Raw genomic sequence first — 25,162 nt, 5'->3', positions numbered from 1 at the left:
AATATTGTACATTCTTTAATATAAAAATTAATACAAATTAACGAAAATATCACCTAGAACGGTTTATTATTAAATGTATTTATTGGTGTGTTGAATATTTTAATATTTTATTTAGTTGATATCCATTATTTCGATGTTCCATTATTATGCCTTCTATTATGTCACTATTATGCCTTATCATAACGTAACATTGTGTCGTAAAATATTCGAAGTTATACTTTAATTCATTTGTATAATTCCATTTATTATAAGCACTTCTCATTCAAGAGTATCTACACATCGTTGTCGTAACGTACTACATACTACGCATATCACGTGACTAGTTCATTCATACGTATGCTCTGTTTCAGCCATTCAGTTAAATTTCTCGTGTCTAGTCCTCTTCGCTCATTCAGTCAATTCGCCAAGCAACTTCTGAATTGCACTTCTAACATAATCATCCGTCATTCAAAGCAATTGTATTAATTTATAAATGCAGATACAAGTATCAATTTGATTAGGTGATACATATATCACCCTCATATTTTATCGTCATTGTTCGAATGTTATATTATTTTTAACAAATTTAAACTTCTTTTGAAGAAATATAAATTGATGTGAAATTATTAAAACCATGTCAGTATTTAAAGGGGATATTACTTTCCAATATGCTCAACGTACAAAATGCACACAATTGGTTCAATATATTGGGTATTGGTTAAAAATATCTGTCATGCAACGACCAGTTGAAAAATATTGAACGAATGCAAGATTCGTTTATTCAGTTTATCGTGAATTTATAATACATCGACGTATTCGGTTGTTGAATTATACGTCACAGGTGAACCCTTTGGAATTGAACGCTATTCGTCTGATCCAATAACCTAAAAATATATAATTTAATTTTAGCCATTAATTCAATCATTAATAAAACTCAATGTTCTTATTATAATAAGATATCCTAGAAATTGAAAACTATGCTCATTATTCATATTTAATATTCATATACATACTTTTATTCATTTTAATTGTTATTCATAGGCTGGTAGATTAATTCATCAATAAAATTCAACTCGTTCATTGCAATTCTGCTATTCAAAAGAGAATACATAGAATTTTACTATTGAAAAATAAGTATGTAGGTACATAGAAGATTTCATGAATAAGCTTCCATTCGTTACAATTAAAGCATCCCCTGGAAACTCTATCGCTATATCTACTCACAATTCATATTTAGTCTTCATATACATAAATTCATCATCCAAAAGAGAGTAAAAGTAGATATACGTAATGCACATACATACAAGGTTTCACATTTTGTGGTCTGGCTATTCGCGCCTTCGCGTTAAAATCCTGGCGATGCTGTTGTAAATACATTGTCTGAGCGCAACACCAACAGGAAAACGGATTCCAGGCCGTGGTAATGGCATTACGTGCACAATCAACAGGACCGAGCTGCAAATTGAATAACGCTGCAGTGTCGACTGATATGTATCGCGTCTCAGGCCAAACCCAAACATCTTCGTCGCGTACACGCTTCCTCTATCTTCCTATTTTCCTTCTCCCTTCGATCCTAATGTTCTATCGCCCTATCTTCTCTTCTTCGCTTGGTCTACTACCTTGATCTTATTCTCTTTACACGAGGATCGTGATACGGGAATACCTACGTGTCGCAGACATTGACTCGCAACAACTCCACTCACACTACTTGTGTTCCGTGACCCGTAATCGGACTGGAAAAATTTTTCCCTATTGAATTTCACGTTCAGGAAATTCTTTCTACTCAATTCCAACAAAAGTTCAATTTGTGAAGAAGAAAAATAATCGCGAATTGAATCTTAAATCACCTTATTTGATTATTAATTTTCTGTTTATCTGAACGTGTTATTAACACTTTAAAGTGTTTTGCGAAGGGAATTGTAAAATTACTAAATGTATCCTTTTAGTAAATTTCTCAATTTCATTACCCATATACATGATTAATACTCAATTTAACATAAATGAAATATATTACTAGTATAAGTTTATTTATAAAAAAATGTCACAAATAATCGTCAATTTTAAGGTGAAATTGAAAGAAAAATGATTTATTTGCAGACTTGATTGGCATGGCTTTTGAGTGACCGATATATCAAAGCGAGACAAGAATAAAGTTTGGCTGAACATCAATCGATAATATTTTGCCACGTCTGTTTCTCTTAATACTTCGATTGTAACACGAACTTGTCAATATTGAAGCTAGCTGATTACGTTCAATCACGATATAATTGTCAATTAGGAGGGACTGACGATTAACGAGTAGTAGTTCAGTTAAATGGAAACAAACACTTTAACTTTAATCGCGTGGTATTTGCGCAATACATTGTTTGAATGTTTGGAAGCGAATGATTTATATGTATCGTCATTTTTTATCGTACAATCTCAAGATCTACTCCACAATCCATCACGTCCCATCGATAATAAAAATCCTATGAATAAGAAGGAAAAATAAAAATCGCACTAACATCCACCAAAAATTTTAACAATTTATCTATTCAATAAAATATATCCGAATCCTTTTACAAATATCGGACACGTTAATTTACACTTTTTAAGGTAATAATTTTTCAGACGGCTTAACAGAAACGGCCAGATAGTTGGATGTCGTTTCTTCCTTTTTGCTCGATCGTATCAAACGTGTCGGCAAGTAAATTTCAACGGGTAGGCACGCGCGCGAAATTACTTTGTGTGACTAACACCGTTTCCATCTTCCTCTCTTTCCGTACTTTGTCCCTTGCGCCGCCGCTTTTCCCTCGATCCCCTTTTTTCTCGGGCGGCAATGTGTAACCCGCACCCGTGAGAATAATGAGAGAGAAACCCACGGCCAGACGGCGTCTCATTAAAGACGGCACATTCAGGTGTCAAGTTTGAAATTTTAATTAGTAAAAAACCAATCCAATTCCACGTCGCGTCTAGCTCAACCCTTTCTCGTTCCTCTGCTTTTTCTCTCGCTCCTGGGAAGCGACCGACGACTGCTCCACCTCAAGCTCTCCAAACCATCGAACGTTTCAATTACCACCGGATCTGATCAGTTTTTCCTGCAAGCTTACAACTTCATGTTTTAACGCTCGCACGTCTACGATCCGAGACGTCTCTGACACATTTTCAACTACTTATGACTTACCTCAGGTAAAACGATGTTTTTATGGATCTGCCGCGAGTCTTGAAATTTTTAATTTCGACCTTATTCTCATTTCAGCGAACGAAAGATATTTTGTATTACTATATCTGAAGGAGATGTCTGAGACAGAAAATTCATATGAGACACGATGCGTGTTAGAAGATTTTTTATATTTTGTTCAACTTTGATATATTTCTTAACGTTAGTAAACTACAGTTGTCTAATTGTAGTAATATTTTAATTTATACATATTTATATCTTTAGAAAAGAAGTAGTGAATTATACATACGTATAAATCTGTATCAAGGTTAACAAATAAGCTAACATCATTTGTATCTATAAATTCGTCTCTGAATAGCTTATCTGAATAAAAATATCAATATAATTCCATTAAAAAAGCAAAGAACAGGTTATATTAACCTCTACAAACGAAACCAATCAAACTAACCAATATATAAATAAACGTTATATCAATCATCATAAGAAATTATACTTATTACAAGATGTCCTCCTGACAACAGAGTAAATTTTACTCAAAATAACGTTTTTTTTAATAATGAATAACTCAAAAAATAATTACATGTAGAGTTTCCAATGTTGACATAAAAAAACGTCAGCTTTTTAAAAAAGACGCTTCAACAATCAGAATAAGGGGATAATTCTGGAAAGTGAACAGAAGAGTAGGTTTAAATATGTCTAGAATTACGTAATGTGATTCGTTAGCGATTTATATTTGTTCTTAAGTGAACTTATTCCAGAAGGAAACGACTCTATTGTCAGGGCTGAAATGTGCAATCTAGTCGCAAGATTGCAGTAACACTTGAAGGTCTGTCGTGTAAACGGTAATGACGCGTATTCTCGTTGTGTAGATTAATTAATGTTTGCGTTACTCGCGTCTGTAGCTAATTATCTGGCCGGCACTCGTAATCCCATCTTATTACCTGGATACGAATGACGTAAGTCTACGCCCGATTCGAATCTCAAGAGTCTTTTAATGACTCTTCCTCGTCGTTACGAGCCAATCGTTTTTCCAATCGAAAGTACTTTGTTATCTTCCGTTAAACCAGAGAAATATTCTTCTTCTAGTAGTTATCGATTCTTTCATCTTTTCGATTTCATCCTTAAAAGATATACACGAGATATTGCAACGACTATTATATTCAGGATATTTTATATATATATTTTTCTAGCATATTATATAATAATATGTACATTTTTACACTTTCTAATTTCTCATAAACGCATAAAAACCTGCAGTAATCATATTATTTTTTAATTCTAATTGTTTCTACTTCAATAGGAATCGTTAAAAGTTATTGCAGGAAATAAACCATTGCTTGGTTTTTGATGGGTTAAGGATAAATACAGTGGAACATTTATAGAATCAATACGTCGTCCATCTCTTTCCTTATTTATTCCTTATATTTTCCTTATTTTAGTGGATCTATGGGCTATTATTTTTCCTTATTTTATCGGATTCATGGATTATTCCTTTTTTTCTTATTCTATTGGATTATTGGATTCATGAAGTGATATACATATTCAGAAACAATGTATAATATAATAGAAGCTTTTATACTCGATATTGTATAACTTTTGTAAATATTTTTCAATTCCTCTAACGGTAACAGATATATTCTATGTGGTCAAATTTATTATTCTCTTCTGTGTTACGTATATTAATATAGAGATAATGGGAATACAATTCTGGATTAAGCAGTGGAAACACAAATTAACGTTTTCATTGACGTTGTCAGGCTAACGACAGCGTCGAAACGCCTTGTTTCATTACTCATTCAATAAAATTGCCGGTGTATACCAACCACAGAACAACAGTAACACTGTCAGGGTGCACCGTTGTCCTCTATTGTGCATCCCCATATCCTTTGATGGCGCCGTCCGTGCATTGTGGATTGCTTTCGTTTCACACAATATGTGACGGAACGTGTGGTCAACTTGTATACAACAGTCAATTTTGTTTTGCACGTGGACTCCGATATTGAGTAAAAAAATTTGCTTGCACTAAAATTTCCGCCGCATCTTCTGATATTCCGCTCCGATATTGATAATTTTCCAAACTGAAAGTTGTATAATCGTGAAATAACGTTTTACTTCTTCCTCTTAACGATTCGGTTTTATAAAAGATATTCGATTTGTGAAATTTTTACAGTTTCAATAAATCGAAATTTTGATTTTACAATTAAGAGAAGTTTGAATATTTGATTATAAACATAATTATGAGCAACATTATGCTTAAGTTAGTAGATGGTTTCGTTTCAATTGAAGCTAAAATCATTGTCTATATAATTTAATGCACAATCAATTATTCAGTGAAATTCAAATTGCCTGAATGAAAAAAAGGAATTACAATTCTGATTTGTATCATTTGTTCTCCTTTTATAAACTTATGATTAACTTCCTCACAGTTTACGTTTCTACGTAATAATATGTGACAATTGATTAATTGTATCAATTACTGTTAACGAACAAATTTACTCCTTGTAACTGACAGGGGAAGTTAATCGGATTTTTATCACTTGCGTAATATGTAATTTTACAGTTTCGCCTTGCGGCAGAATTAATAGTAATTATATGATTTAATGACCGGGAGTCATAGAAATTGTTCAATAGATCTCTTAAACTGTGAAGTAATGTGTGTATATCCTCCTGTAGGCCTGACATGGATTTTACGCTAATCCAGTAGTGGATTATACGTGACCATGTACAAAACACATTAAATACTCTCGCTTAAATTGATATTTAACGTTCAATTTTGTATTTCATGATGTAGTTCAAAATTTTCAAAATATAATTTGCAAGCTTTAAGTGTGTATAATAGGTACATTAAATATAGTCGAATTTCCATTATATAAATTAATAAAAACATTTCCCGATAAGAAAAGTTTTTGTCATATGTTAATCTTTTAGAAACAAAGTTATGCAATTAAATATCTAATGAAGAAAAGAATGTTAGAAATAGATAAAAAAGATATCTTCTTTATTTATAAATGAGACAGGGATTCATGCAGTATCCAAATTAACGTGAAATCTGTGACAAACTTATAAACATTATTAAAATTGAGAACTCGGTTCTTAATTAAGAATAATATTTTCTGAACAAATAACTGTTATTAGTGACGAAGGATATTAGATTTCGATAGGATTTTGCACAAAATGAAAAATGTTATAGTTTTTGAAAACTTTTTAATTAATATATAAACATTTGCAGCTTACTTCCTATTTTTTGTAATAATGGATATTGCTACGTGTAGATTTGCGTACGCAGAGAGTGATAATTTTGAAATTCTGCAACATACCAGGCTAGCTAGATAAAAGTTTTAATTTTGCCTAGTGAATAAAAATTCGAGTCTACGATTGCCATACACGTTCCTAGTATTACAATCGTTAAATCGTTTTGAAGGAATTTGTATAATACATAACTAACGTTATACAATAAAAAACATTTCAAATAATTCAGTAGATAAAATCCGGATATTATAATGACGTATTAAATTCGACAATTTTACTTTGGCATTCTATATTCTTCTGAATTACCAAAAATAAAGCCACTATAAATTTGTTATTTTATTTTATTATCTACACATATATTCTACGCGTCACCGATGCATTTCTTGAAATTTGAATTATTTTTCTAAAATATATGTACATATAACTGCAAACTCCTTTCTTTTCCCTTTAGGTTTTTGATTTTCCAGTTTGGTTTCTTTGGTATAAATTCTAAACCTTAATCGTTAATAATTTCAATACTAAGATAATAATAAAAATATATGACACTGCATTTCGCTTTTTAGAATACGAGTCGCTTTGCATGTAATCTTTAAGACGGTTGAGGAACAACTGCATCGAATTGCGCATTTAGCCAAGTGAAGGCGAAAAGTTCTCGTAAAACTACCACTTTCATAAAACTCGAAAATGTAATAGAATATATTAAGGAAGCCATTCGGATTAGTTCCAGGCATCGAACCAAGTCCCGCAGTATTATTGGCTGCTCGAAGCGAAGGAAGATTATTGAAATGGCACATTTCGCAAGAATTAATATAAATTCATGCATAGGTTTAACGACACTCCGAGGCCAGAAGAAATGCTCGCTGGCTGCTTCGAACAATATCTGCATAATTAACGCAATCAATTTCTGAGCGCTAGACGGGCTTGCGACTAATTTCATATTCCGCCCGAGAATTAAAAGCAGAAGAATAAGGGAAGAAGGGCATTTAACTGCGAACAAGTCGACGCTGGTTCAATTTTCATTTCTATTCCGTAGAATTACATTTTCGCCCGATCTTATCTGCTTTTACGACCTTTAATCATCCACATCCTCAACACAAGGGGAAAAAGAATTTTTATTAATGCTTCAATGAAACAATTCCTTGCCATGAAACGTTGCTCTTGAACGAATTTGCCATATATTTGAAAATTATAGCGTAAATGTTGGTAAACTGTAAGAAAGAAACATAATATTTCTCTGATTAAAGTAGTATCTTTGTCATCAGAAAAAATGCAAATCTATTCTCAAGATATTCGAATTGCTAAATGAGTCTCTCAGAAGTCAAACTTATACAATCCCACTTTTTGTTAATTTTTAATTTTAATTATACGAGTACACGATTAATATTTGATACACGAAAGAAAAATAGTTTCCTTCCATAAATTCATGCGGGACGAGAAAATGATACGATATACATAAAATAAATTCCAAGATACGTAAAAAAAAAGACAGAAATATTTATAATATTGTTGCTTTTTTATATTTGTATGAAATATATGGAATTTGCCAATGAGGCGTCTGAACAATTCAAATAGGACAGACTAAAACTAAAAAGAAACTATTAAAAAATTTTCATACGTAAAGAGAAGAGGAACCAAGATATATTTTAATACATTTATAGTTAAGTAATTAACTGGAGTAAAAATCACAAAAGCTGAGAAGAAAAAGGTAACTAATTTCAAGACTAAACTGTTTTTGTCACTTACATCTTTTTAATATATACAGTACACCATTTCTTTTTATCTTCACGATTGTGAATTCATAACATATGCAAGAGGCGTTGTGCATTAGTAATATGACAAACGCAGGCAGTGGTCTTCCTTAACAACGTCTCCTTCGCGCGAGGCACAGCTATACACTAAAATAAACAGAAGCAGAAACTCTTTCATCACGTCTACAAACACAGTGATGAGAGAAAGAAGTCGAATCGCCGAAAAGTTTCAAAATTTTCGTCCATCTCGATCTTGTCGTTGCCACTTATAAAAATTAAAAAGCTTCTTTGTTCAAGAATCGCATCGTGGAGGCACGGTGATGTTTTGATCAGACGGCCCAGAAGGAAAAATCTGGAGGAGCAGAGCGAAGAAAGACGACGACGGACAAGAAAGTAGGAAGGAAAATCGAGGTCCAGAAATCTGACAGCGTCTTTTCTGAACGTAGAGAACCGCGTCGCTTTTAGTTGGTATTAACGGGCTTTGAGCGTGTGGATCAGTCGCACGGAACTATCGTGTCGCGACAGGACACTCTCTACCGAAGAAGTTACAATGGCGGAAATCTCGCGCGAGAAGCCGGAAGGAAAAGAATAGAAGAAACTGGCGAAAGAGACAACTGAGAGACGAAACAGAGATAGAAAGGAACGAAGCTGTTAGGCAAAGAGGGACGGGGGAAAAAAGGGATTTTTCCGGGCTGTACGTAGACTTTAGCACGGTTAGAATAGGGGAACGAGCGCTAAACTGACAATAGCACTTTTTTAAAGGTGCGCTGCTACATTTAACAATGATACGATCCACGCCTGCACGATGCCGCTTTCTCTACCAGTTCAGTACTTTTCATTTTCCCCGCTGTCTTTTCCTTTTCTTAACCGTTCTTCGCAGTCGTATACACTCAAACGGCTCGTCCAAACTATCCTCTCGCGCCGCATCCCTTCTATGTATACTCATTCGCGCTTTCACTCGGTGGATCATCCATTCGCTACTCGGAGAAACCCCGTGACAGTTTCTCGGGACCACGGGACTCAGCCTATCTTCGAAACAGCTCTCCAAACAATGGGCAATGCATTTTTCTGATTAAAATTTAACGATGCGACCGCGGTGTGTCGAGATGTTGTGAAAGTATCGCTGACACAATGAAATATCGTGGTAGACTTTTCGATCCGATAGGATTAGGGTATCTGTGGTATTGACAATTTTGAAATATAACGAAAAATTTGCTAGTCGTTATATAATTGTGAAATGTTTCTTGTATAGCCATAGTTACATATATATTGTAATATCTATTTATTAAATAATTTGTTAACAATTAAAAGCGAATTCTCTTCGTCGTTCTTCTGTGTCAATCGTTTCTTCTGTACAGTCATCTTTTTTCGTGTTTAATAGAGTTTTCGATATTGCTTCTACGTATGTGTGTTTATCGTTTTATAGTTAATGTTTTGTCTTGTTTTGACGATTTAGTAACATCGATATTTTGATTTCATATTTTCTAAATATTTTATGTACCTATAGAAGTTTCATCAATGCGATTCTTTGTACTTGTTCGTAATTCAGAACAATGTAATTACAGCTTCAACTTTCCGATGAAATACGATAATCCTTTTATTTAACGTAACATTCTTTCTCTGTTATTAATATTCGTACATCTGATACTATTGCAAAATTTTGCATTAATTCAATGTTCCATCGGTATCATCGATATATTGTGACACAAAAAGAATTATTTTACGGTGGTACGTTATACATTTTTAGAAAAGAAGCGAAAATCCATAAGATGTACGTTTTCAGTATTCTCAAAGAATCGCAAGATGATACCGGAGACTTTGATTAAAATGCAAGTGTCAGCGAGCATGTTTAGAGCGAAGAGAAGAAGGTTCTATCGCATCGCAGCATCAGCAAACTTTCTTCTTTGCTTCTCTGTTTTTGCGAAATCTTTTTTTCGAACATCCTTAACTTCCAGGTTTCGCAAACATGCCACGCAGCCTCTATGGACAGAAAGCTCGAGGAAAGGAGGAATAGAGGCCTCGAGCTTTGTGAAGAGTACGAAACACGGAAGGAGCCACAAGTAAAGGCGAGTAGAGACAGGGGAAGACGAGAACACAAGGACAAGAGGTCAAAGAGGAGAGAAGGACCTAAGAAGGGAAAGAAGGAAGACAGATTGTGAAGAATAGAGGGTTGGTTGGGCAAGAGATTAAGGTGGCCACTCCTAAGCCTGGCGCCAAAAATCCTGACGGCACAAGCTTTTCGCAGAGCTCGAAAGGAATGAAATACCTACCACCTTTTTCCCTTGTATGCCTTTCCTAGGCCAGTCTCTGCTTCTTCGCATTACTCGTCGACCTCTGCCCTCTTAACTCGTCGTACCCTTCCGACTTCACTTTTACCTTGTGTCACCTTGCTGCCAAAAATCACGACTCAGGCCGTTCTCGTTTGGTCTAATGGTCTTCGTGCCTGAAATATCACGTCGCAGAGTAATCCAGAAATTTTATGCAATAATATATATCTTTGAAAATATAGCGTTTTTAACGTAGATATTTATTTTATTAAGTTACATTAGGAAGAACTGAAATGATGATAATGGATCACTGATTGTAATGTTAATTATGTTGAATTAAATTACCTTCTGTGTAAGAATTGGTGAGCTGACTATGATGGTGGTGTAGATCAAAACTTTGAGAACTTGGATTTCTTTGCTTTAAACATTATTACAAATCTTTAAAGCATTATTTTGTATGCATGTATATAAATTGCGGTTTATTTATTAATTTTTTAAAAAATATATTCATTGATACACATACATATACATATAACTTAGGTAAATATGGTAACAGGATGTGAGTTAGATTCTAGTACAATAAAAGGTTCAGGATAGCGTGGAAGGCAAATATTATTATGTGCCGAGTATGAGATTTATATAATTTTTTCATTAGCTTAAAGTAACAGATGTAAATCCCTAAAAGCTTTTTGTTAATCATTTCATACCGTTAATACTATATTCTCTGCAAGATATTGATTTTCGTAACTGGAAGCATTTGTACGAATATCCGCGGGATTTTTAATATTTAAAATTGTTTCAAATCCGAATGCGTTTGATAGACCGAAAAAAATGTGCCATGGTAAAATTAATACCCTGAAATTTGATACGAGTAATTTTTCTGTTAATTACGTGCTCCAGTATATACATAGAACTGAAACAACTCCTTAAGGAACCGAATAAATAAATCTTAAATCAACTAATCTCATCGTGACGAGAGTTTTCAAGCTTAACGTGATATTATCGTTCTATTATTAATAACGGAGGTACGCCGAGAAGTGTCGTAACCCTGAAATAGCCAAAAAGTTTCTGAAAGAAAAGTTGACAGATTTTTGACACGTGGCGTACAGTTTACGATTCATAAAAGAGAAATAACCGGCTTGGAAGTTCGAAACAAGTTTCTCCGGTATTCATAAAGTTGGCCACACGTATCAGCGATCTCGATTTTCCACCTGTCTCGTCCCGTTAAAACATTTCCTGTCTCTGGTACCGTGCAATAAAATCGGGAAAAAAGAGAGACCGAAAAAGAGGGAAATAATAAATGCACGGTTCGTTGAAGTCCGTTGTTTACACGTTTCGGGCTGGTGGTACTCGATTAACGATGAATTTGAATGACGTCTGGTGGCAGAAGATCCCGATTTTCGGCTCACCTCGATTTTCGCGAATTACATTTCGTAATTGAGGAGAGAGGACGGGAGAGAGAAAGAGTCAAGCAGAGTAGAGCAAATGAAGTATATGTAAATAATGAGGGTGGGAATGAATACGTTGGAGGGACTGTGGCTGCACTAATGGCGGGTGCAACGGCCGTTGAAGGGCCACCCGAAAATAATTCCGTCCTCTATCCTACCAAGAGAATCCCCCTCAGGCCGCCCAATTATCGTGAAACGCCTACCTACTATTTCGCGCTTCAGGCTTAAGCAAATGAAAAGCGACGCTTGTCCCTAGACAATGCGACCAACGATAAATCTTGGCTAAAACAAAGCAAAAAGGATCGATGTTTTCTTCGCCAAACTTTTGTCTTGATCTTTCTTAATATCTTTTATTTCTCGTATTTCATTTTTATTTTAATTTCTTTCTTGTCTCTGCAATTATTGTTATTCGGCATATTTATACACTGCTCGGGAATTGTTGTGTACAGATTTTTGGTTGCAAAATTTTACACGAGAATTTATACACGGTTTTAGTAACATTTATATGAGAGGTAATTTTTTGAAAAATATTTGACACATGCTTTTTTTGTCGTTTACATCGGTCGGATGAAAACAACCATCAAAATCGGGGATTGAAACTATTTTTTTTAAATACCTTGGAAACTCGAGGATGCAGAAACATTTCACATTCGAATTACGCGTTAAATAGAGAATTCGGTCGTATAAAGATCGTAAACTCGATCGTCAAGTAATTTATATGGAAAGTTGTAAATTAATTATCGTGTAGATTAAAACAACCAACGTTTATAATTGTTTCAAATTCTATTACTTATTTCTGGTTATAATTAATCATAGACTAAAGTTATTATTAGTTCCCAAACTCATAATCTGGGTAGTTCTTAGGTTTCTATTTGTTGATATACTACGCAACTGTTGCAGACTGAGCCGTCTTACGAGCGGTAACACTATATATGTATTTTATACATTATATATTATTTTATATTCGCTTAACATTGTAATAGAATTATTAATTTCTATTTCTATAATAAATGTAGAAATATTTATACACACAAGAAGACACATACAGTAGAACGCTTTTCTATAGTAAGTGTTCCAAAACTTCCGTCAGCTAGTGTATCTAAACGTAACAAGTAATACGGTGACTGTCACCCTTTCTTGTTCCGATTTCTTCTTTTCACGTGATTCATTATCGGTGGAAACTTGTATTGGAGCGTACAGAAAGGCAACAGTAGGAAGGATTTCTCGAGGATTGAATCAGCAGAAGTTTAACGGAAACAGCATTTCGTGGTACTTTGCGCGCAATCACTACTGCATATATAAATGCGATGGAACTTTTTGAAGCGAGTCAGCCTTGGAACGTGCATGACGATCCAGCAAGACCGTGAAAAGGAGATGTAAAGATAGAGAAACTTGGGCAAGGAGAAGCAAAGGAAGGATAAAGAAACGATGAAAGAGAAGATGGGTAAAGTCGGTCTTACAGTGCGCGGTTAAACTTCGTGAGCGAGGGAATGGTAGATGGCAGAGGGGTAGCTTCTTGACTTTTCAATTTTCTTCCACTTTTCTCTCGTATCTATTCCCCAAGTTCTTAGCAACCAGCCGATTTAAGCGATCACAACTAGTCAATAGAGTTTGATTTGCCTGCAGACAAGTAATATCTGGAAAAATTCTAACAGTATTTGAGAAGGTTATCGTGATCAGCTTAGATTCGCTCCGTTCCATTGAAATAATTTGATATCATTCAGACGTATTGTAATCAATGTCATCTCTTATATTTGGCCCTTACATTACCAATTTTTCTTTATTTTCGTAGATAAAAGCTGCTTTTGAAACATTTAAGAGTTAAATTAAGTGAACTGCATATTTCAAGAATTTTTTAATCTTAATACCAATAAACACGACTAGTGCGTAATTTTTTAAAAACCAAACAATTAATCTCGATGGAATTGATAATTTTATATTTCGTATGGTTCATATTATAATTTACTAGATTTCTAATAAATTTATGTATCGCCATTAAGTGTATTTTCTATAAAAATGAAACGTAATTCTAATCAGTGCATTTGATAAAGTTATCTGTCGCGTACATTTGTCGCTTTGGTTATGGCAGGAAATAGTTTATTCAATTTACGCCTGAAGACAGCCCTGAAGTATGAAATCCGGATCGGTCGAATACAAAGCTGGGCTTGTCGAACAGTAATTACGTTGCTTAATGCTAATCGACTGGGTTGATTGTGAACAGGACTTGTTCGTTTGTCATTTGTAACGATTGGGATTTAAAGTAAGACTATTAGTCCCTGGAGGAAATGAAACTCAACAAGAAATTATCATTCCAGTACCTTGTCTTACACACATACATACACGTACATACATTTCTGATACAGACTCACATTTATCCATTATTTATGCAACCATCAGTTTGTCTGAAGAGTCTACAATTTTGATTACTAATTACCGATTATGATTTTGTTGTCAAGTTGGTAAATTTATTATGATACAGTCTATGTAATTAGAAATTCCAGGTACATATCTACAACTAGAAAATTAGATAGATCGGCTGCAGTATAATTAGAACTTCAGGTAAAGCTGTAGTATTTATAATTAAAAAGTAGGTAAATGAGAATTAAGTTATTATACAGTTATTTTCTTTGAAAGTGTCATATTATGGAACTTTTTGAAAGATGGTCGTAGGAAATGGAAAAGTTCTTTAAGATGGCATTCGTTCTATCGCCATATTGCTAAAAATGTTTCCAAGGATCTAGCCACGAAGTAGAGATGGCAACGATATGGCTTCTGGGTAAGAGGATTCTGAGGGATAGTACGACATTTACCCCGAAAGCTTCCTCATGATATTATTTCTAACATAGCGGAGCTTCGAGTAGGAATCTGTTGCCAAAATTGTGATGGAACTAAATGAAAATGATTATATTGAATGAATATTATTAATCTTATCATTAGAATGCGGATATTTATAAACTTACGGGAGATTTGAAAGTAAGAAAATGTACAAAGTGTACAAAAGTATAGCAAGTACTATACGAAAATATAAAATATATTCAAAGTGCAGCATACTTTATAATACAGTTTATTCCTAGTTTACATTTCTTTTTATTATTTTCATGCAAATATGAATTAAAACATTATCTCCGCTATAATCGTAGCACCGAAGGAGAAGAATAAACGAAATAATGAATTCACCAGTTGTCGCTATTAAGATAGTTTCATGGAAACAGGTGAAAAGAAATTTCTAAAGAATTTGTTCGATATATCTACATATAATTTCGCCTACCTTATACATCTTATCGGAAAGACAATATTTGTAATAGCTGAAATACTTTTCAAAATTCGTATTTACCTTCGTCCTTTTCAACTCCTCGCCGAGCACTTCTAAAAGGTCATTTTAAAAATATTCCTTGAAGAGGAGCAAATAGTCGGAGAATCGGTCTTCCTGCTCAGTAATGAAGAGTATCAACGATAAACTTATCAAAGACTGTTCAAATACCAGATCGACGTGAAACAGAATCGAATGATTCGTATCCCGGGGAAGATCGGCCGAGTTGATAAACGAATGAATGTTTTAATCACCCCTCGATTATCCGTTCATGGATGAAATTTTAATTTACGAGGCAGGAAAGTTCTAAAGAGTTACGCTCTCCGCGGAAAATTCGCTCGCTTTATGTGCTCGCGCCTCGAAAGTTTCAGTTTGACCGTTAAGCCCCCGAAGGAGAACGACGGGGACTGAATGGGAAACAGAGAAAAACCAAAGGGGAGTGAAAAGGGGAAGAGGGACTGGAACAAGAGCCCGGAGAGAAGTACGAGGCAATGGGTTCGTCGTATCAAACTGGTAGATTGGAATTCTAATTAATACTCGCAGATTATAGATAAGGACGCGAGAAGAGAGGAATCGAGGTGAAATAGGAAGGAAAGATGGTACAACTATGATTCGTTCCTCGTCCCTTTCATCTTTCACGCCTCTTCGTCGTCCCTTTAATACATTCTTCAACTTGCCAACTTAATCCTTCGGATGAATCACTGTTTCACAAATCTCCTATTTTCTACAAGATATTCCTCTCTATCTACATACTTTTATAAATAATTATAAATTATAAGTTTGATTTTGCTTAGCAATCTTCCGTGACAATATTATAACTGTTCAATTGAATACTAAAATAAATTAAAAGTCATTTTACTGTAAATTATCTACTTCTATATCCTGTATTTTTATTGTCTGGCCACTTGGACTCGTCATTTTTTAATATCTTAATTGTATCAAATTTTTAAAATAATACTTATTTCAAGAATTATTTAATCGTATGAAACTACCATTTAAACCTATCCAAATTGATAAATGAAATTAAAAAATAAAATATGTTATCGCTTTCTGAAATCAATTTTGTACAAAGTATCTTTTAATAACCTGATTTGCGTTAATCTTAATTATTTTCGTTTTTGAAGATACGCATCTTTATGTTCTGGGCATTACCACTACAGATTTTTATTTTCATTAGATTTTAGTTATTACATTCGAGTTTAGTGGTAGCAACATTGACAATAGCCTTCAATTTCAATCAACGCTTTTCTTGATAGGTACTAGGATTAAATAAAACGAATAGTTGTTCCAATAGAAACTTAAAATACTCTGATAAGCACGTTTTGAGGAACATTGTGAATAAATTGTACTGCAGTGAAAAATCTTGACACTTGACACTCTTGTGTTTGACGAGTTCATTCCGCTCTAGATTCATCGAACGTCCATAAGCCAATACGTATTGCATGGTATATACCAATGTACGCTCTGCAGATCCCATTGTATGCATTATTGACACCTGCGTTTATCTGACAGTACAGTAACGATCGTAAATATTGAAGAGGCTAGATCTTGATATTTTGATCTCTCGTTTTGATTGATTCAGCATCCGAGTAAAACGAAACGTGCTCGAAGCTACTTATACAATTTTGTATCTGGTATTTTTATCGCGAGTAGTATCGTCTGGCTCGTCAGCCAAATATATTTGTAGCGAATTTTTATTCGAATAACTATTTTCCGTAATTTTGAGTAATTTTGAGTTTGTAAACTTATTTATCGATCACAATTTTTATGGGAAGATGATATATTTATTAATTAGATCAATGTAAAAACAAAATAGTTTTTGTCATATATGTCAACATTTTAGAATAGGATTATAAATCATATAAAAGGATAACAGCTGATAAATTTGATTCGTTTTGAGATGCTATACTTATGCAAAGATGTTTTAGATTTCTAACGAATATCAAAATGTAGCGATCTCATAAAAAAATTCGCATAACAAAATTAATGATTGCATATGAACTCTCTTCATCTTTGCAGATAATACAAATTCTAAAATTTCAAAATGCAATTGTTTCGTAGAAATATTTACGATCAATATCATTTGCTAAATATTTCTCAATTCCAATTACATATTACCAACAGTTCTCTCAATATGACTACAATCTTCAAAGTATCCATTGAATCGATCCGAACAGATTTAATATAAAACCAGGAACAGTATACGAAAAAAGACGATGGCAATTTTACGATATTCTTAATACGTACAAATTGTAGTATTTAAATGTAGAGAATATCCGCAATAACGGAAGAATATTTGACAGTCTGCAAGATAGCCGACAACGTCGAGCATATGGATAGCGACGCTCCGAGTGTAAATAAAAGGAGACTCACGCCAGACAAAGTATTCTCCTTCATCTCTTTCTCCGCGTTTTCAGTCCCTCTTCCGTCTTCCTCTCTTTCTTAAACTTATGAAAGGAAAGAACATAGCCAACCCTTCAATGGACGGTACCAAGCCAAATCGAGAGCCAGCAAAAGTGGAATTGTGAAATATTAATGCGACTTCCTCCAGCGTTGTACGTTGATCCTCTGCTCTTCTTCTTCTCCTTTTACTTCCTCCTCTTCTTCATCTTCCTCTGTTACTTTTTCTTTCTGCTCTCTCTCTCTCTCTCTCTCTCTCTCTCTCTCTCTCTCTACCTCTCTTTTCCTCTGCTCTGTTTTCCTCCTTTCCTTCGTACTTTAGCATTTCCCGCGACTCCGTTGGTGTTCGTTGCACATACGACTACCTTTTCCACCTTATCGTATAACATGCCGACACACAGAACAACGAATATCACCGGCTTTCCGTGTGCACCAGGTACATAGGTCTTCAGAAAGCTCCGTCTGGAGAAATGAATTTGTAAATCGATCGTCTTGGAAAAGAAATTCAAAGATTTCTATGTTTTAGGGATATAGTTGAAACTCGTACTTTACTGTATTTTTGCGCGTATGTTATAAAAAAATAGGTTTTTCAAATATATCAATATACAATTAAAGCGTATTTTTGTAATTCGTGGCACAACAGAGTTTAGGGAGATTCTATGGTCCAAAATAAGGAAAAAATTAAGAGTAATACAAGCACATTAGAAGTTTTACTTTTTGAAAATTTGTTGGATATACGTGAATTAGACTAATTTCGAATTAGACAAGAGTGGACAGTTTGTAGAAGGAAAAAGGTATCTTTATTCGAAGTTCTGGGAATTATGAACCATGGTGTATAAATCAAAACTTCCAGAATTCATGCTCTCAGGTGTAAACCGTGTCATTTAAGAAGGTACATTTTTATGTTTCACCAGCGTTGTTCACCTTACTTCATCAACGGTCGAGTGACACATTAATAATGACTGTGGTAATTATAAGATATGATATCAATGTGTCTTCCGACTCTTGAGAAAGATAACGAAATATTAGGATATACTCTGTCAGCAATAAATATTAAAATACTTGTCCTCGCCATCTTTATTTTCTAATTATTTCATTATAAATCTGCAATTTCATTCCCATCGTATGTATCGTACAATATAAGATACTAAGTAAAATAAAATTTGTTACACGTTGCCAATAAACGTAACGATGAGATGTCTTGATATTCTACTTATGACAGTATATATAATGTCCATCAAACGTGATTTATAAATTTAAAAACTATAAAAGCTCGATATTCTCGATTGCAACAAATCATGAGCAAATTCATATTGTACCACGAAAATATCCTTCGAAAGGTACTTTGCTAGTTAACATCGCTAGATTCGAAGAAATTAAGTTCGTAGCAATTAGCGTATCACATAGGTACATTTGAAAGGCACGCTCCTTGATGTTTCGTCTTTTTCGAATGGCTGTTTCAGGAAGGTGAGAGGGGATACTTAGAGGGACTGGCTTCAAGGTATGCAGACCTCTTCAGAACGCATTACGGAGACGTCCTGGAACCGCTTGAGGAGCTACGCCGCCGTGAAACAAATGCTTCTCCCAGAATGCCTAACACTCAACTCACTACCAGTCATTCACAGCCCATTTACGTGCCCGGAAAATACTCGGTGAGTAAATCCGTCTCTTTCTTTCGCTTCTTGATTTTCATCCTGTCCTTTCTATTTATCTTTTACGACTCTCTCTTCCTTTTCCGCTTTTGTTTCTTCGCTTTGTGCGAATTCCCCTGTTACATATGCCACTATAATTACGCCTATTTTTCCGTTTCACCGTTAATTATAGCTAAAGTGCATAATAGTTTTTAGTCATGTAAAATCACGCGATAAACACGGGGCATTCCGTTTCTGTAGGAAGAGAAAGAAAATGTTACGGTTGACTTAGATTTTCTCAACTTCATGTAGTTTTGTAGGAATGTCTATTTTCTAATTGCATTTAATATATTTATATTAATACTATATTAATAGTAATATAATAATATTATAAAAATAATATAATTATATTAATAAATATTCGCATATTTATGCGAATTCGTATTTTTGTAATTGAGAAAGTGGAATCTAAGTAGAAAATTGTCGTACGAAATATAATATTATTGTATTAAATGTAATACATAAATTAAATATCATAACGAATGCTATATTTTGGATATTTTATATATCTTTGCACTTTCAAATTTTCCATAAATACATGAAAGTCTATAGTACATTAATTATATACTGTAATTATAGTTATTTCTATTTTTATAAGAATCTGTGAAAGTTGTTATGCGAGTTATCGTAATTGAAAGAAATTAATTAAGAAGGAAACGGTAAGAGTTATGAGGTTCTTTATAATATAAAATACTAGTTCTTTTATGAAATATATGAATTTGTATCTTGCAATAGAAAATAATAAAAGAAGCTATCTGATTTGTCAAAATTATGAGATTTTATTGTATAGATAATTTCGTGTCTATTTAATCTCAAGTCCGTTATTATATTATGTTCTGTTTTCAAGAAAAGGGATAAAAAAGAATTAAAGAAACTGTTTCGACCACTCGCGGAGAGACGCGATCGCGAGGAAGCACGTCAACGGGAATCGTAAAGTCCCGTTACAATTCGATAATCGACGCCACGAAATGATCGATCCCCTATTTCGGTTAGGATAATAGAGGTAGCTAAATTAAATAAGACACTGATATAACAAGTTATGAATCACAGTTTATTCCAACAACTTTGTAAAGAAGATAGTTACGCTGGCGCGTATGTATAAGTTAAGTAAGTGACTAATCTTAGGGTGAAAACCCGGTCAAAAGATGTTGACTGTTTGAAAGATGGAAAATCAGTAAAGTTCGGTGATGATGCTGTGGCGGAGGAAAGCTAAGGATGGGTGTGTCTAGCGCACGGGACCATCGGATTTGTTGATGACAATTTTGGCTAGGAGAGTGAGGGAAATAGGCTTCGTTGTTAATTGGTTATTTGTTATGGTAATGGATGAGGAAGCATGCTAACCGCCCTCGAGATAAAGTTACTAGTGGTAGGCTTCATACGTGAGAAAAGGCAACTTTCCCGTGTCAAGCCGTGGTAGACAATAAACTTTAGAAAACAATTCAGTGAAAGAATATTTGTTCGGTCTGAAGGACCTTAACTAGAAAATTCCAGAAATTTATGGAGGGTACTTGAGACTATTGAGGGTACGCAGTAAGGATCTGAAGACATTTGACTGTCATCTTGCCCGCGATGTGTGGCCTGGTTTAGGTAAAGAGTCGGCTGACGTAATAGAAACTATAAAAATTCTAAACACCGCTCTCAAAAGTTACTTAGTGTAGTTATCCAAATATCTTCAAGTAGTATACACGCGTTTTATCCAAATTCAGTGATATAAATCAAGTATAAGCCAGACGCTGATCTTGAAGATACAGAAATGTTAAAGGGCTCGACCCTTAATTCGAAGTGTCGTTTGTATTTCTAGCGTTTTCCCATGTCATTAGGATTGAAAATACCTGGATTTATTAAACACGTATCATTTGATAGGGAATAATCTAGTGACATTACATACCTTCTCTTTTACTATTCAACTAGAATAATGTTAACAGAGATCAAAGATTTCTCAGCATAAAATATAATAGAAATACATATGAAGTTTGACAAATTAAAAATTTTCACTATATTTAGCGTAAACACGTTTAGCGAATTCGTTGATCTAGTAAGGAATGAAAAACACGCGTTTTAGCGTAACTACCGCATGCTAGGATAAATTCCTTAAATGGTTTCATCTGAAACGAAGGACATATAGTAAATTGTTGCAGAAATACGCAACAGGTGGATTTTCCGGTGAATGACTGTAATTCGACCGAATTGCTTATTGAATTTTGACATTACTGCATAATGTAACGCACCGCCAGGGAATATACGGTGTTTGTATTAAGGTATCGCTAATACACGCTCGATTAGGCTTAGCATTGCGTGTTAAATACGTGTACGTGTTTCATGTGTAATATCGTAGTATTTAATTGCGTACACCATTAGTTGAACGCGTCATTCAAGAGAGAGATTATGTTTGAGTTATCCTCATGATTCTTATGTGACATGAGATTACAAATGTCATTCAATATTTGTTTAATATAAATCTTAATAAAATTAACATTTGTTCCGTAGAACTTACGTATTAGCTTTTTTAAAAGAGATAGAGAGATGTTAATCATAAAATCAGAACAAAGTAAACAAAAATTCTAAGCGATATTTAAGTAATGTTGTTTTCTATTTGGCAATAACGTTTTTCTTTATCGAGTTTTACAGCATGCGCATACAGTATAAGTAGCAGTAAATCATGTAACAAATAATAGCAAAATGAGTAAAACTTGTAAGTAAAATTTGTATGAGGTTGTTTTCCATCTCAGAACGTACAATTAATTCTGTTGTTACTCTTTTAGTTGTTATGGCTATATAGGTGGGGATTATGCTTTAAGCGTTTACGATCCTTCTTATGAAGAAAATTGATTCAAACGCAGTCATTGATAAATGTATGTAGAAATTGGGGCTCTCTTTGTAAAATTACAAGCCAAATGGCACAGATTGCTTCCTCGCTGGAATTGTGAATTCCAAGTTGTGAATGTGGCAAGTAGTGTGCCATTCTAATTGCGAATATTGTCCGCTAAATTAATACTTTTGCTATGAAAAGCTAACCGCTACATCTCTCGTACTTTGTTGTACTAGTTTTACATGATATGCCACACAATTTCACTTGTGCACATGCAAAGTGAACTAACAATTAATGGATAAGGTGAACGTTTTATATAACGCTTAACATCGATGTACTCTTATTTGGTCATTTATTGTAATTAATATATCTAGGGATTTCCTTATTTGGATTTTCTTATTAATGTGATCAAGAAGTAAGAATCCTTGCTGTTAAATAAGATATAAGACATCAGTTTAAATATGTAGATTTTTTCTATAGATGAAATTTATATTTCGCAACAAAAATACAATTACCACTTAGTTAATTTGCAATTCCTTTTTTATTACAATTGACTGATATGTTGCGTAACTTATCATTAGCTACTGTACAATTTTAAATATTAATTCCTTAATTGACGAACAATTTTTATTTATTAAATTTCTTCGATTTACTGTAACAAAAAGAAGTATTACATAAGAATACTTAAAGGAAAGAAGCAAAGGTTTGGAAGAAAAATAAATCACTTACCGAGCACTTAAGTTCTGTTCTTTGTAAGAGGGATTTAGCGGTAAGTAGTTCACAAGAACTAAACACTTTCCATCGTGGAATTGAAAGTCCTCCGGGGGCAACTTGCCGAACTGGTTTAAGGGGATTAACCGTGTAGATCCATTGATCCTGTTTTAAATCAGTTATTGCTCGATGCTCGGGGTTTCCACGTGGTTAATCGAGTTTTCTATCGATTATCGATTAAGGCTAATCTTTTCAGAGATCTATGGAGTTATGATCTCACGGAGTAATTAAGTATTCCGTAATAAAATCTTTGTGTACTCGAAAACGTGCTCTAATAACGGAGATCTATTGCACTTTCTTTTATTTGTCTTTCAAATTATTATTAAACTGTGGTAAATATTTGTACCTCTATGAGAAACTTAAATATACGTGAAATATTTGGAAAATTTGAAAGCAATTTCTAACTAAATATTAAAGAATTATAACAAGAATCATTGAATGATACTATTCCTTTTCTTCTTCCCACTATAAATTCTAGTATCGCGCAAGCAAAAATTCTTTCAGTAGAAAAAGCCAGAACTAAAGAATGTCCCCTATTTTTGTCCAGCCCTCGAGCTGTCTGAGCGATAAGGAAGAGGACGAAATCTATGGCTTTGGATACGGAGTATTCAGCAGGCAGATGCTTCAACAACGACAACAGAAACTTGCTCTTGCCGCACAAAACACCACTGCAGTAACGCCAGGTGGACATCAACAGCCTTATCAAAGGTAAGCTACGATTATTCTACATTTGAGAGATACCATTCTTATCTATAATATATTCTGAAAGGAAAACGGATAGAAGGACTTTTGTCTTAGCGATATGTTAACGCGATAATTAAACATCGAATGTAAGTTTGTAGCAAATTCTAGTAAATAGTAAAGTATATTATTGCTATATTTTTTAATAGAAAGTTTCAATTTCCGTCTTAGTGACTGCATAAAAAGATAGTAAATGTTAATTCTAATTATTAATTCGTCACCAATTTGCAGACTTTTGGTAAAATTCACATAGTGCTGCAGCTTCGAATCGACCAAAGTGTCCGAATACTTACGAACGATAACGTATATGGATTTTCGATGAGATGTGGAAATTGTATGTTTGTGAGCTCTATTTACAAGCTACGGTTAGATTGAATTAACCGAATACTCATCCAAGCAACTAATCACGAACAATGCTTAACTGGTATGGCCTCTTTATTATACATAATTGCCCATTGTTGAGTGGCTTACCTGATCCGAAATACCATCTGTGCGCACCTTTACGCCAGCTGCTTGATATTTAATTGCTAATTAACCAACAGACTGCTGCGCACACTCTCCATTTTCTGTAGTTCAGAATCGTGAATAGAGAAAGAGACAAAGGAGGTCGTTATTAAATTCCATTATCTTGCCGCTGGCATTATCTGTTTTCGTGCACGCGCGAATAACCATGGTCCTGAGCCTGTGAACCTGTATTATTCTCTTCTTGCAGCCACGATAAGCGTGTTTTTGTGACTCTCTCAGCTACACTTACCTCAGGCAGTTCTCTGACTTTGCTAAACCACGATAAGCTCGGACGATTTGCTCTCCTGAAGATTCCAGACTTTATTTACTTCATAAATACATTGACATTCACTACCGAATCAATTACTGTGCATACCGAATTAATTCCCGCATTTTCATAATCCTTTGATATAATTGCCTCGTTTCTTTCATTGTAGAAAAATATATAAGGGAAAGAATTTAGATCTATTATATAAACTCCCATGTGACGATTTATTGCATTTTAATCTAAAAGTAATTACTATAGAAAAATATCAAAAAAGAATTTAGGCGATTTATCGCATTTTAATTTAGAATTAATTAGCAAAATAAATTTAGATTTATAAACAATCCATTGTGATTTATTGCAGTTTCATTTGTAATTAATTGTTATATTAATGTTACATATTAAAGTTATATCGTACAATTTTTCTATGGAAAGGGATTGTAATTTTTAATCTTGAAAATTATCTTCTTTAATAAACATATCGTACTAAATAGCTTCGTTCATAATGATTTTTATTTACCAGCTTCAATAAATTGATACGTTGATTAGATATTTCACAAAAATTTGTATTAAAGTGTCTATAGTATAGTTTTATGTACGTATCTATTTATATTGTAAATTGTAACGAAAAATGAAGTTGCTGTGAAAATAAATTCCCATATTTCAAAGATAAAAAAATTGACATAATATTACATGAAGGTTGTACACAAGTCTTGTTTGAAAGCAAGAATGTTATTGTTTATACAGTGTCTGTGGAATCTGTAGATTTTAATTTAAAATTAATTAATGTCTGATGTAGTCTCGAGAATTTTCCATAACT

The 25,162-nt window shown here is 33.9% G+C and overlaps 1 protein-coding gene across 2 annotated transcripts in view; it reads left to right on the top strand.

The window, feature by feature from the left end:
* LOC138183021 (SAM and SH3 domain-containing protein 1) overlaps positions 1-25,162 on the top strand; it is a 373,195-nt gene that overhangs the window by 271,792 nt on the left and 76,241 nt on the right. For both annotated transcript variants that reach the window (XM_069119538.1, XM_069119537.1), the window contains exons 2-3: positions 19,025-19,213; positions 23,380-23,540. In XM_069119538.1, the coding sequence (XP_068975639.1) occupies positions 19,025-19,213; positions 23,380-23,540 (350 nt within the window). The remainder of the gene's footprint in view (positions 1-19,024; positions 19,214-23,379; positions 23,541-25,162) is intronic.

This window comes from Bombus flavifrons, chromosome 9 (genome assembly GCF_040668555.2).
Source record: "Bombus flavifrons isolate JBK064 chromosome 9, iyBomFlav1_principal, whole genome shotgun sequence".
Taxonomy (NCBI): Eukaryota; Metazoa; Arthropoda; class Insecta; order Hymenoptera; family Apidae; genus Bombus; species Bombus flavifrons.
The sequence above is the reverse complement of the archived record's forward strand: the minus strand, read 5'-3'. Positions and strand labels throughout refer to the sequence as shown.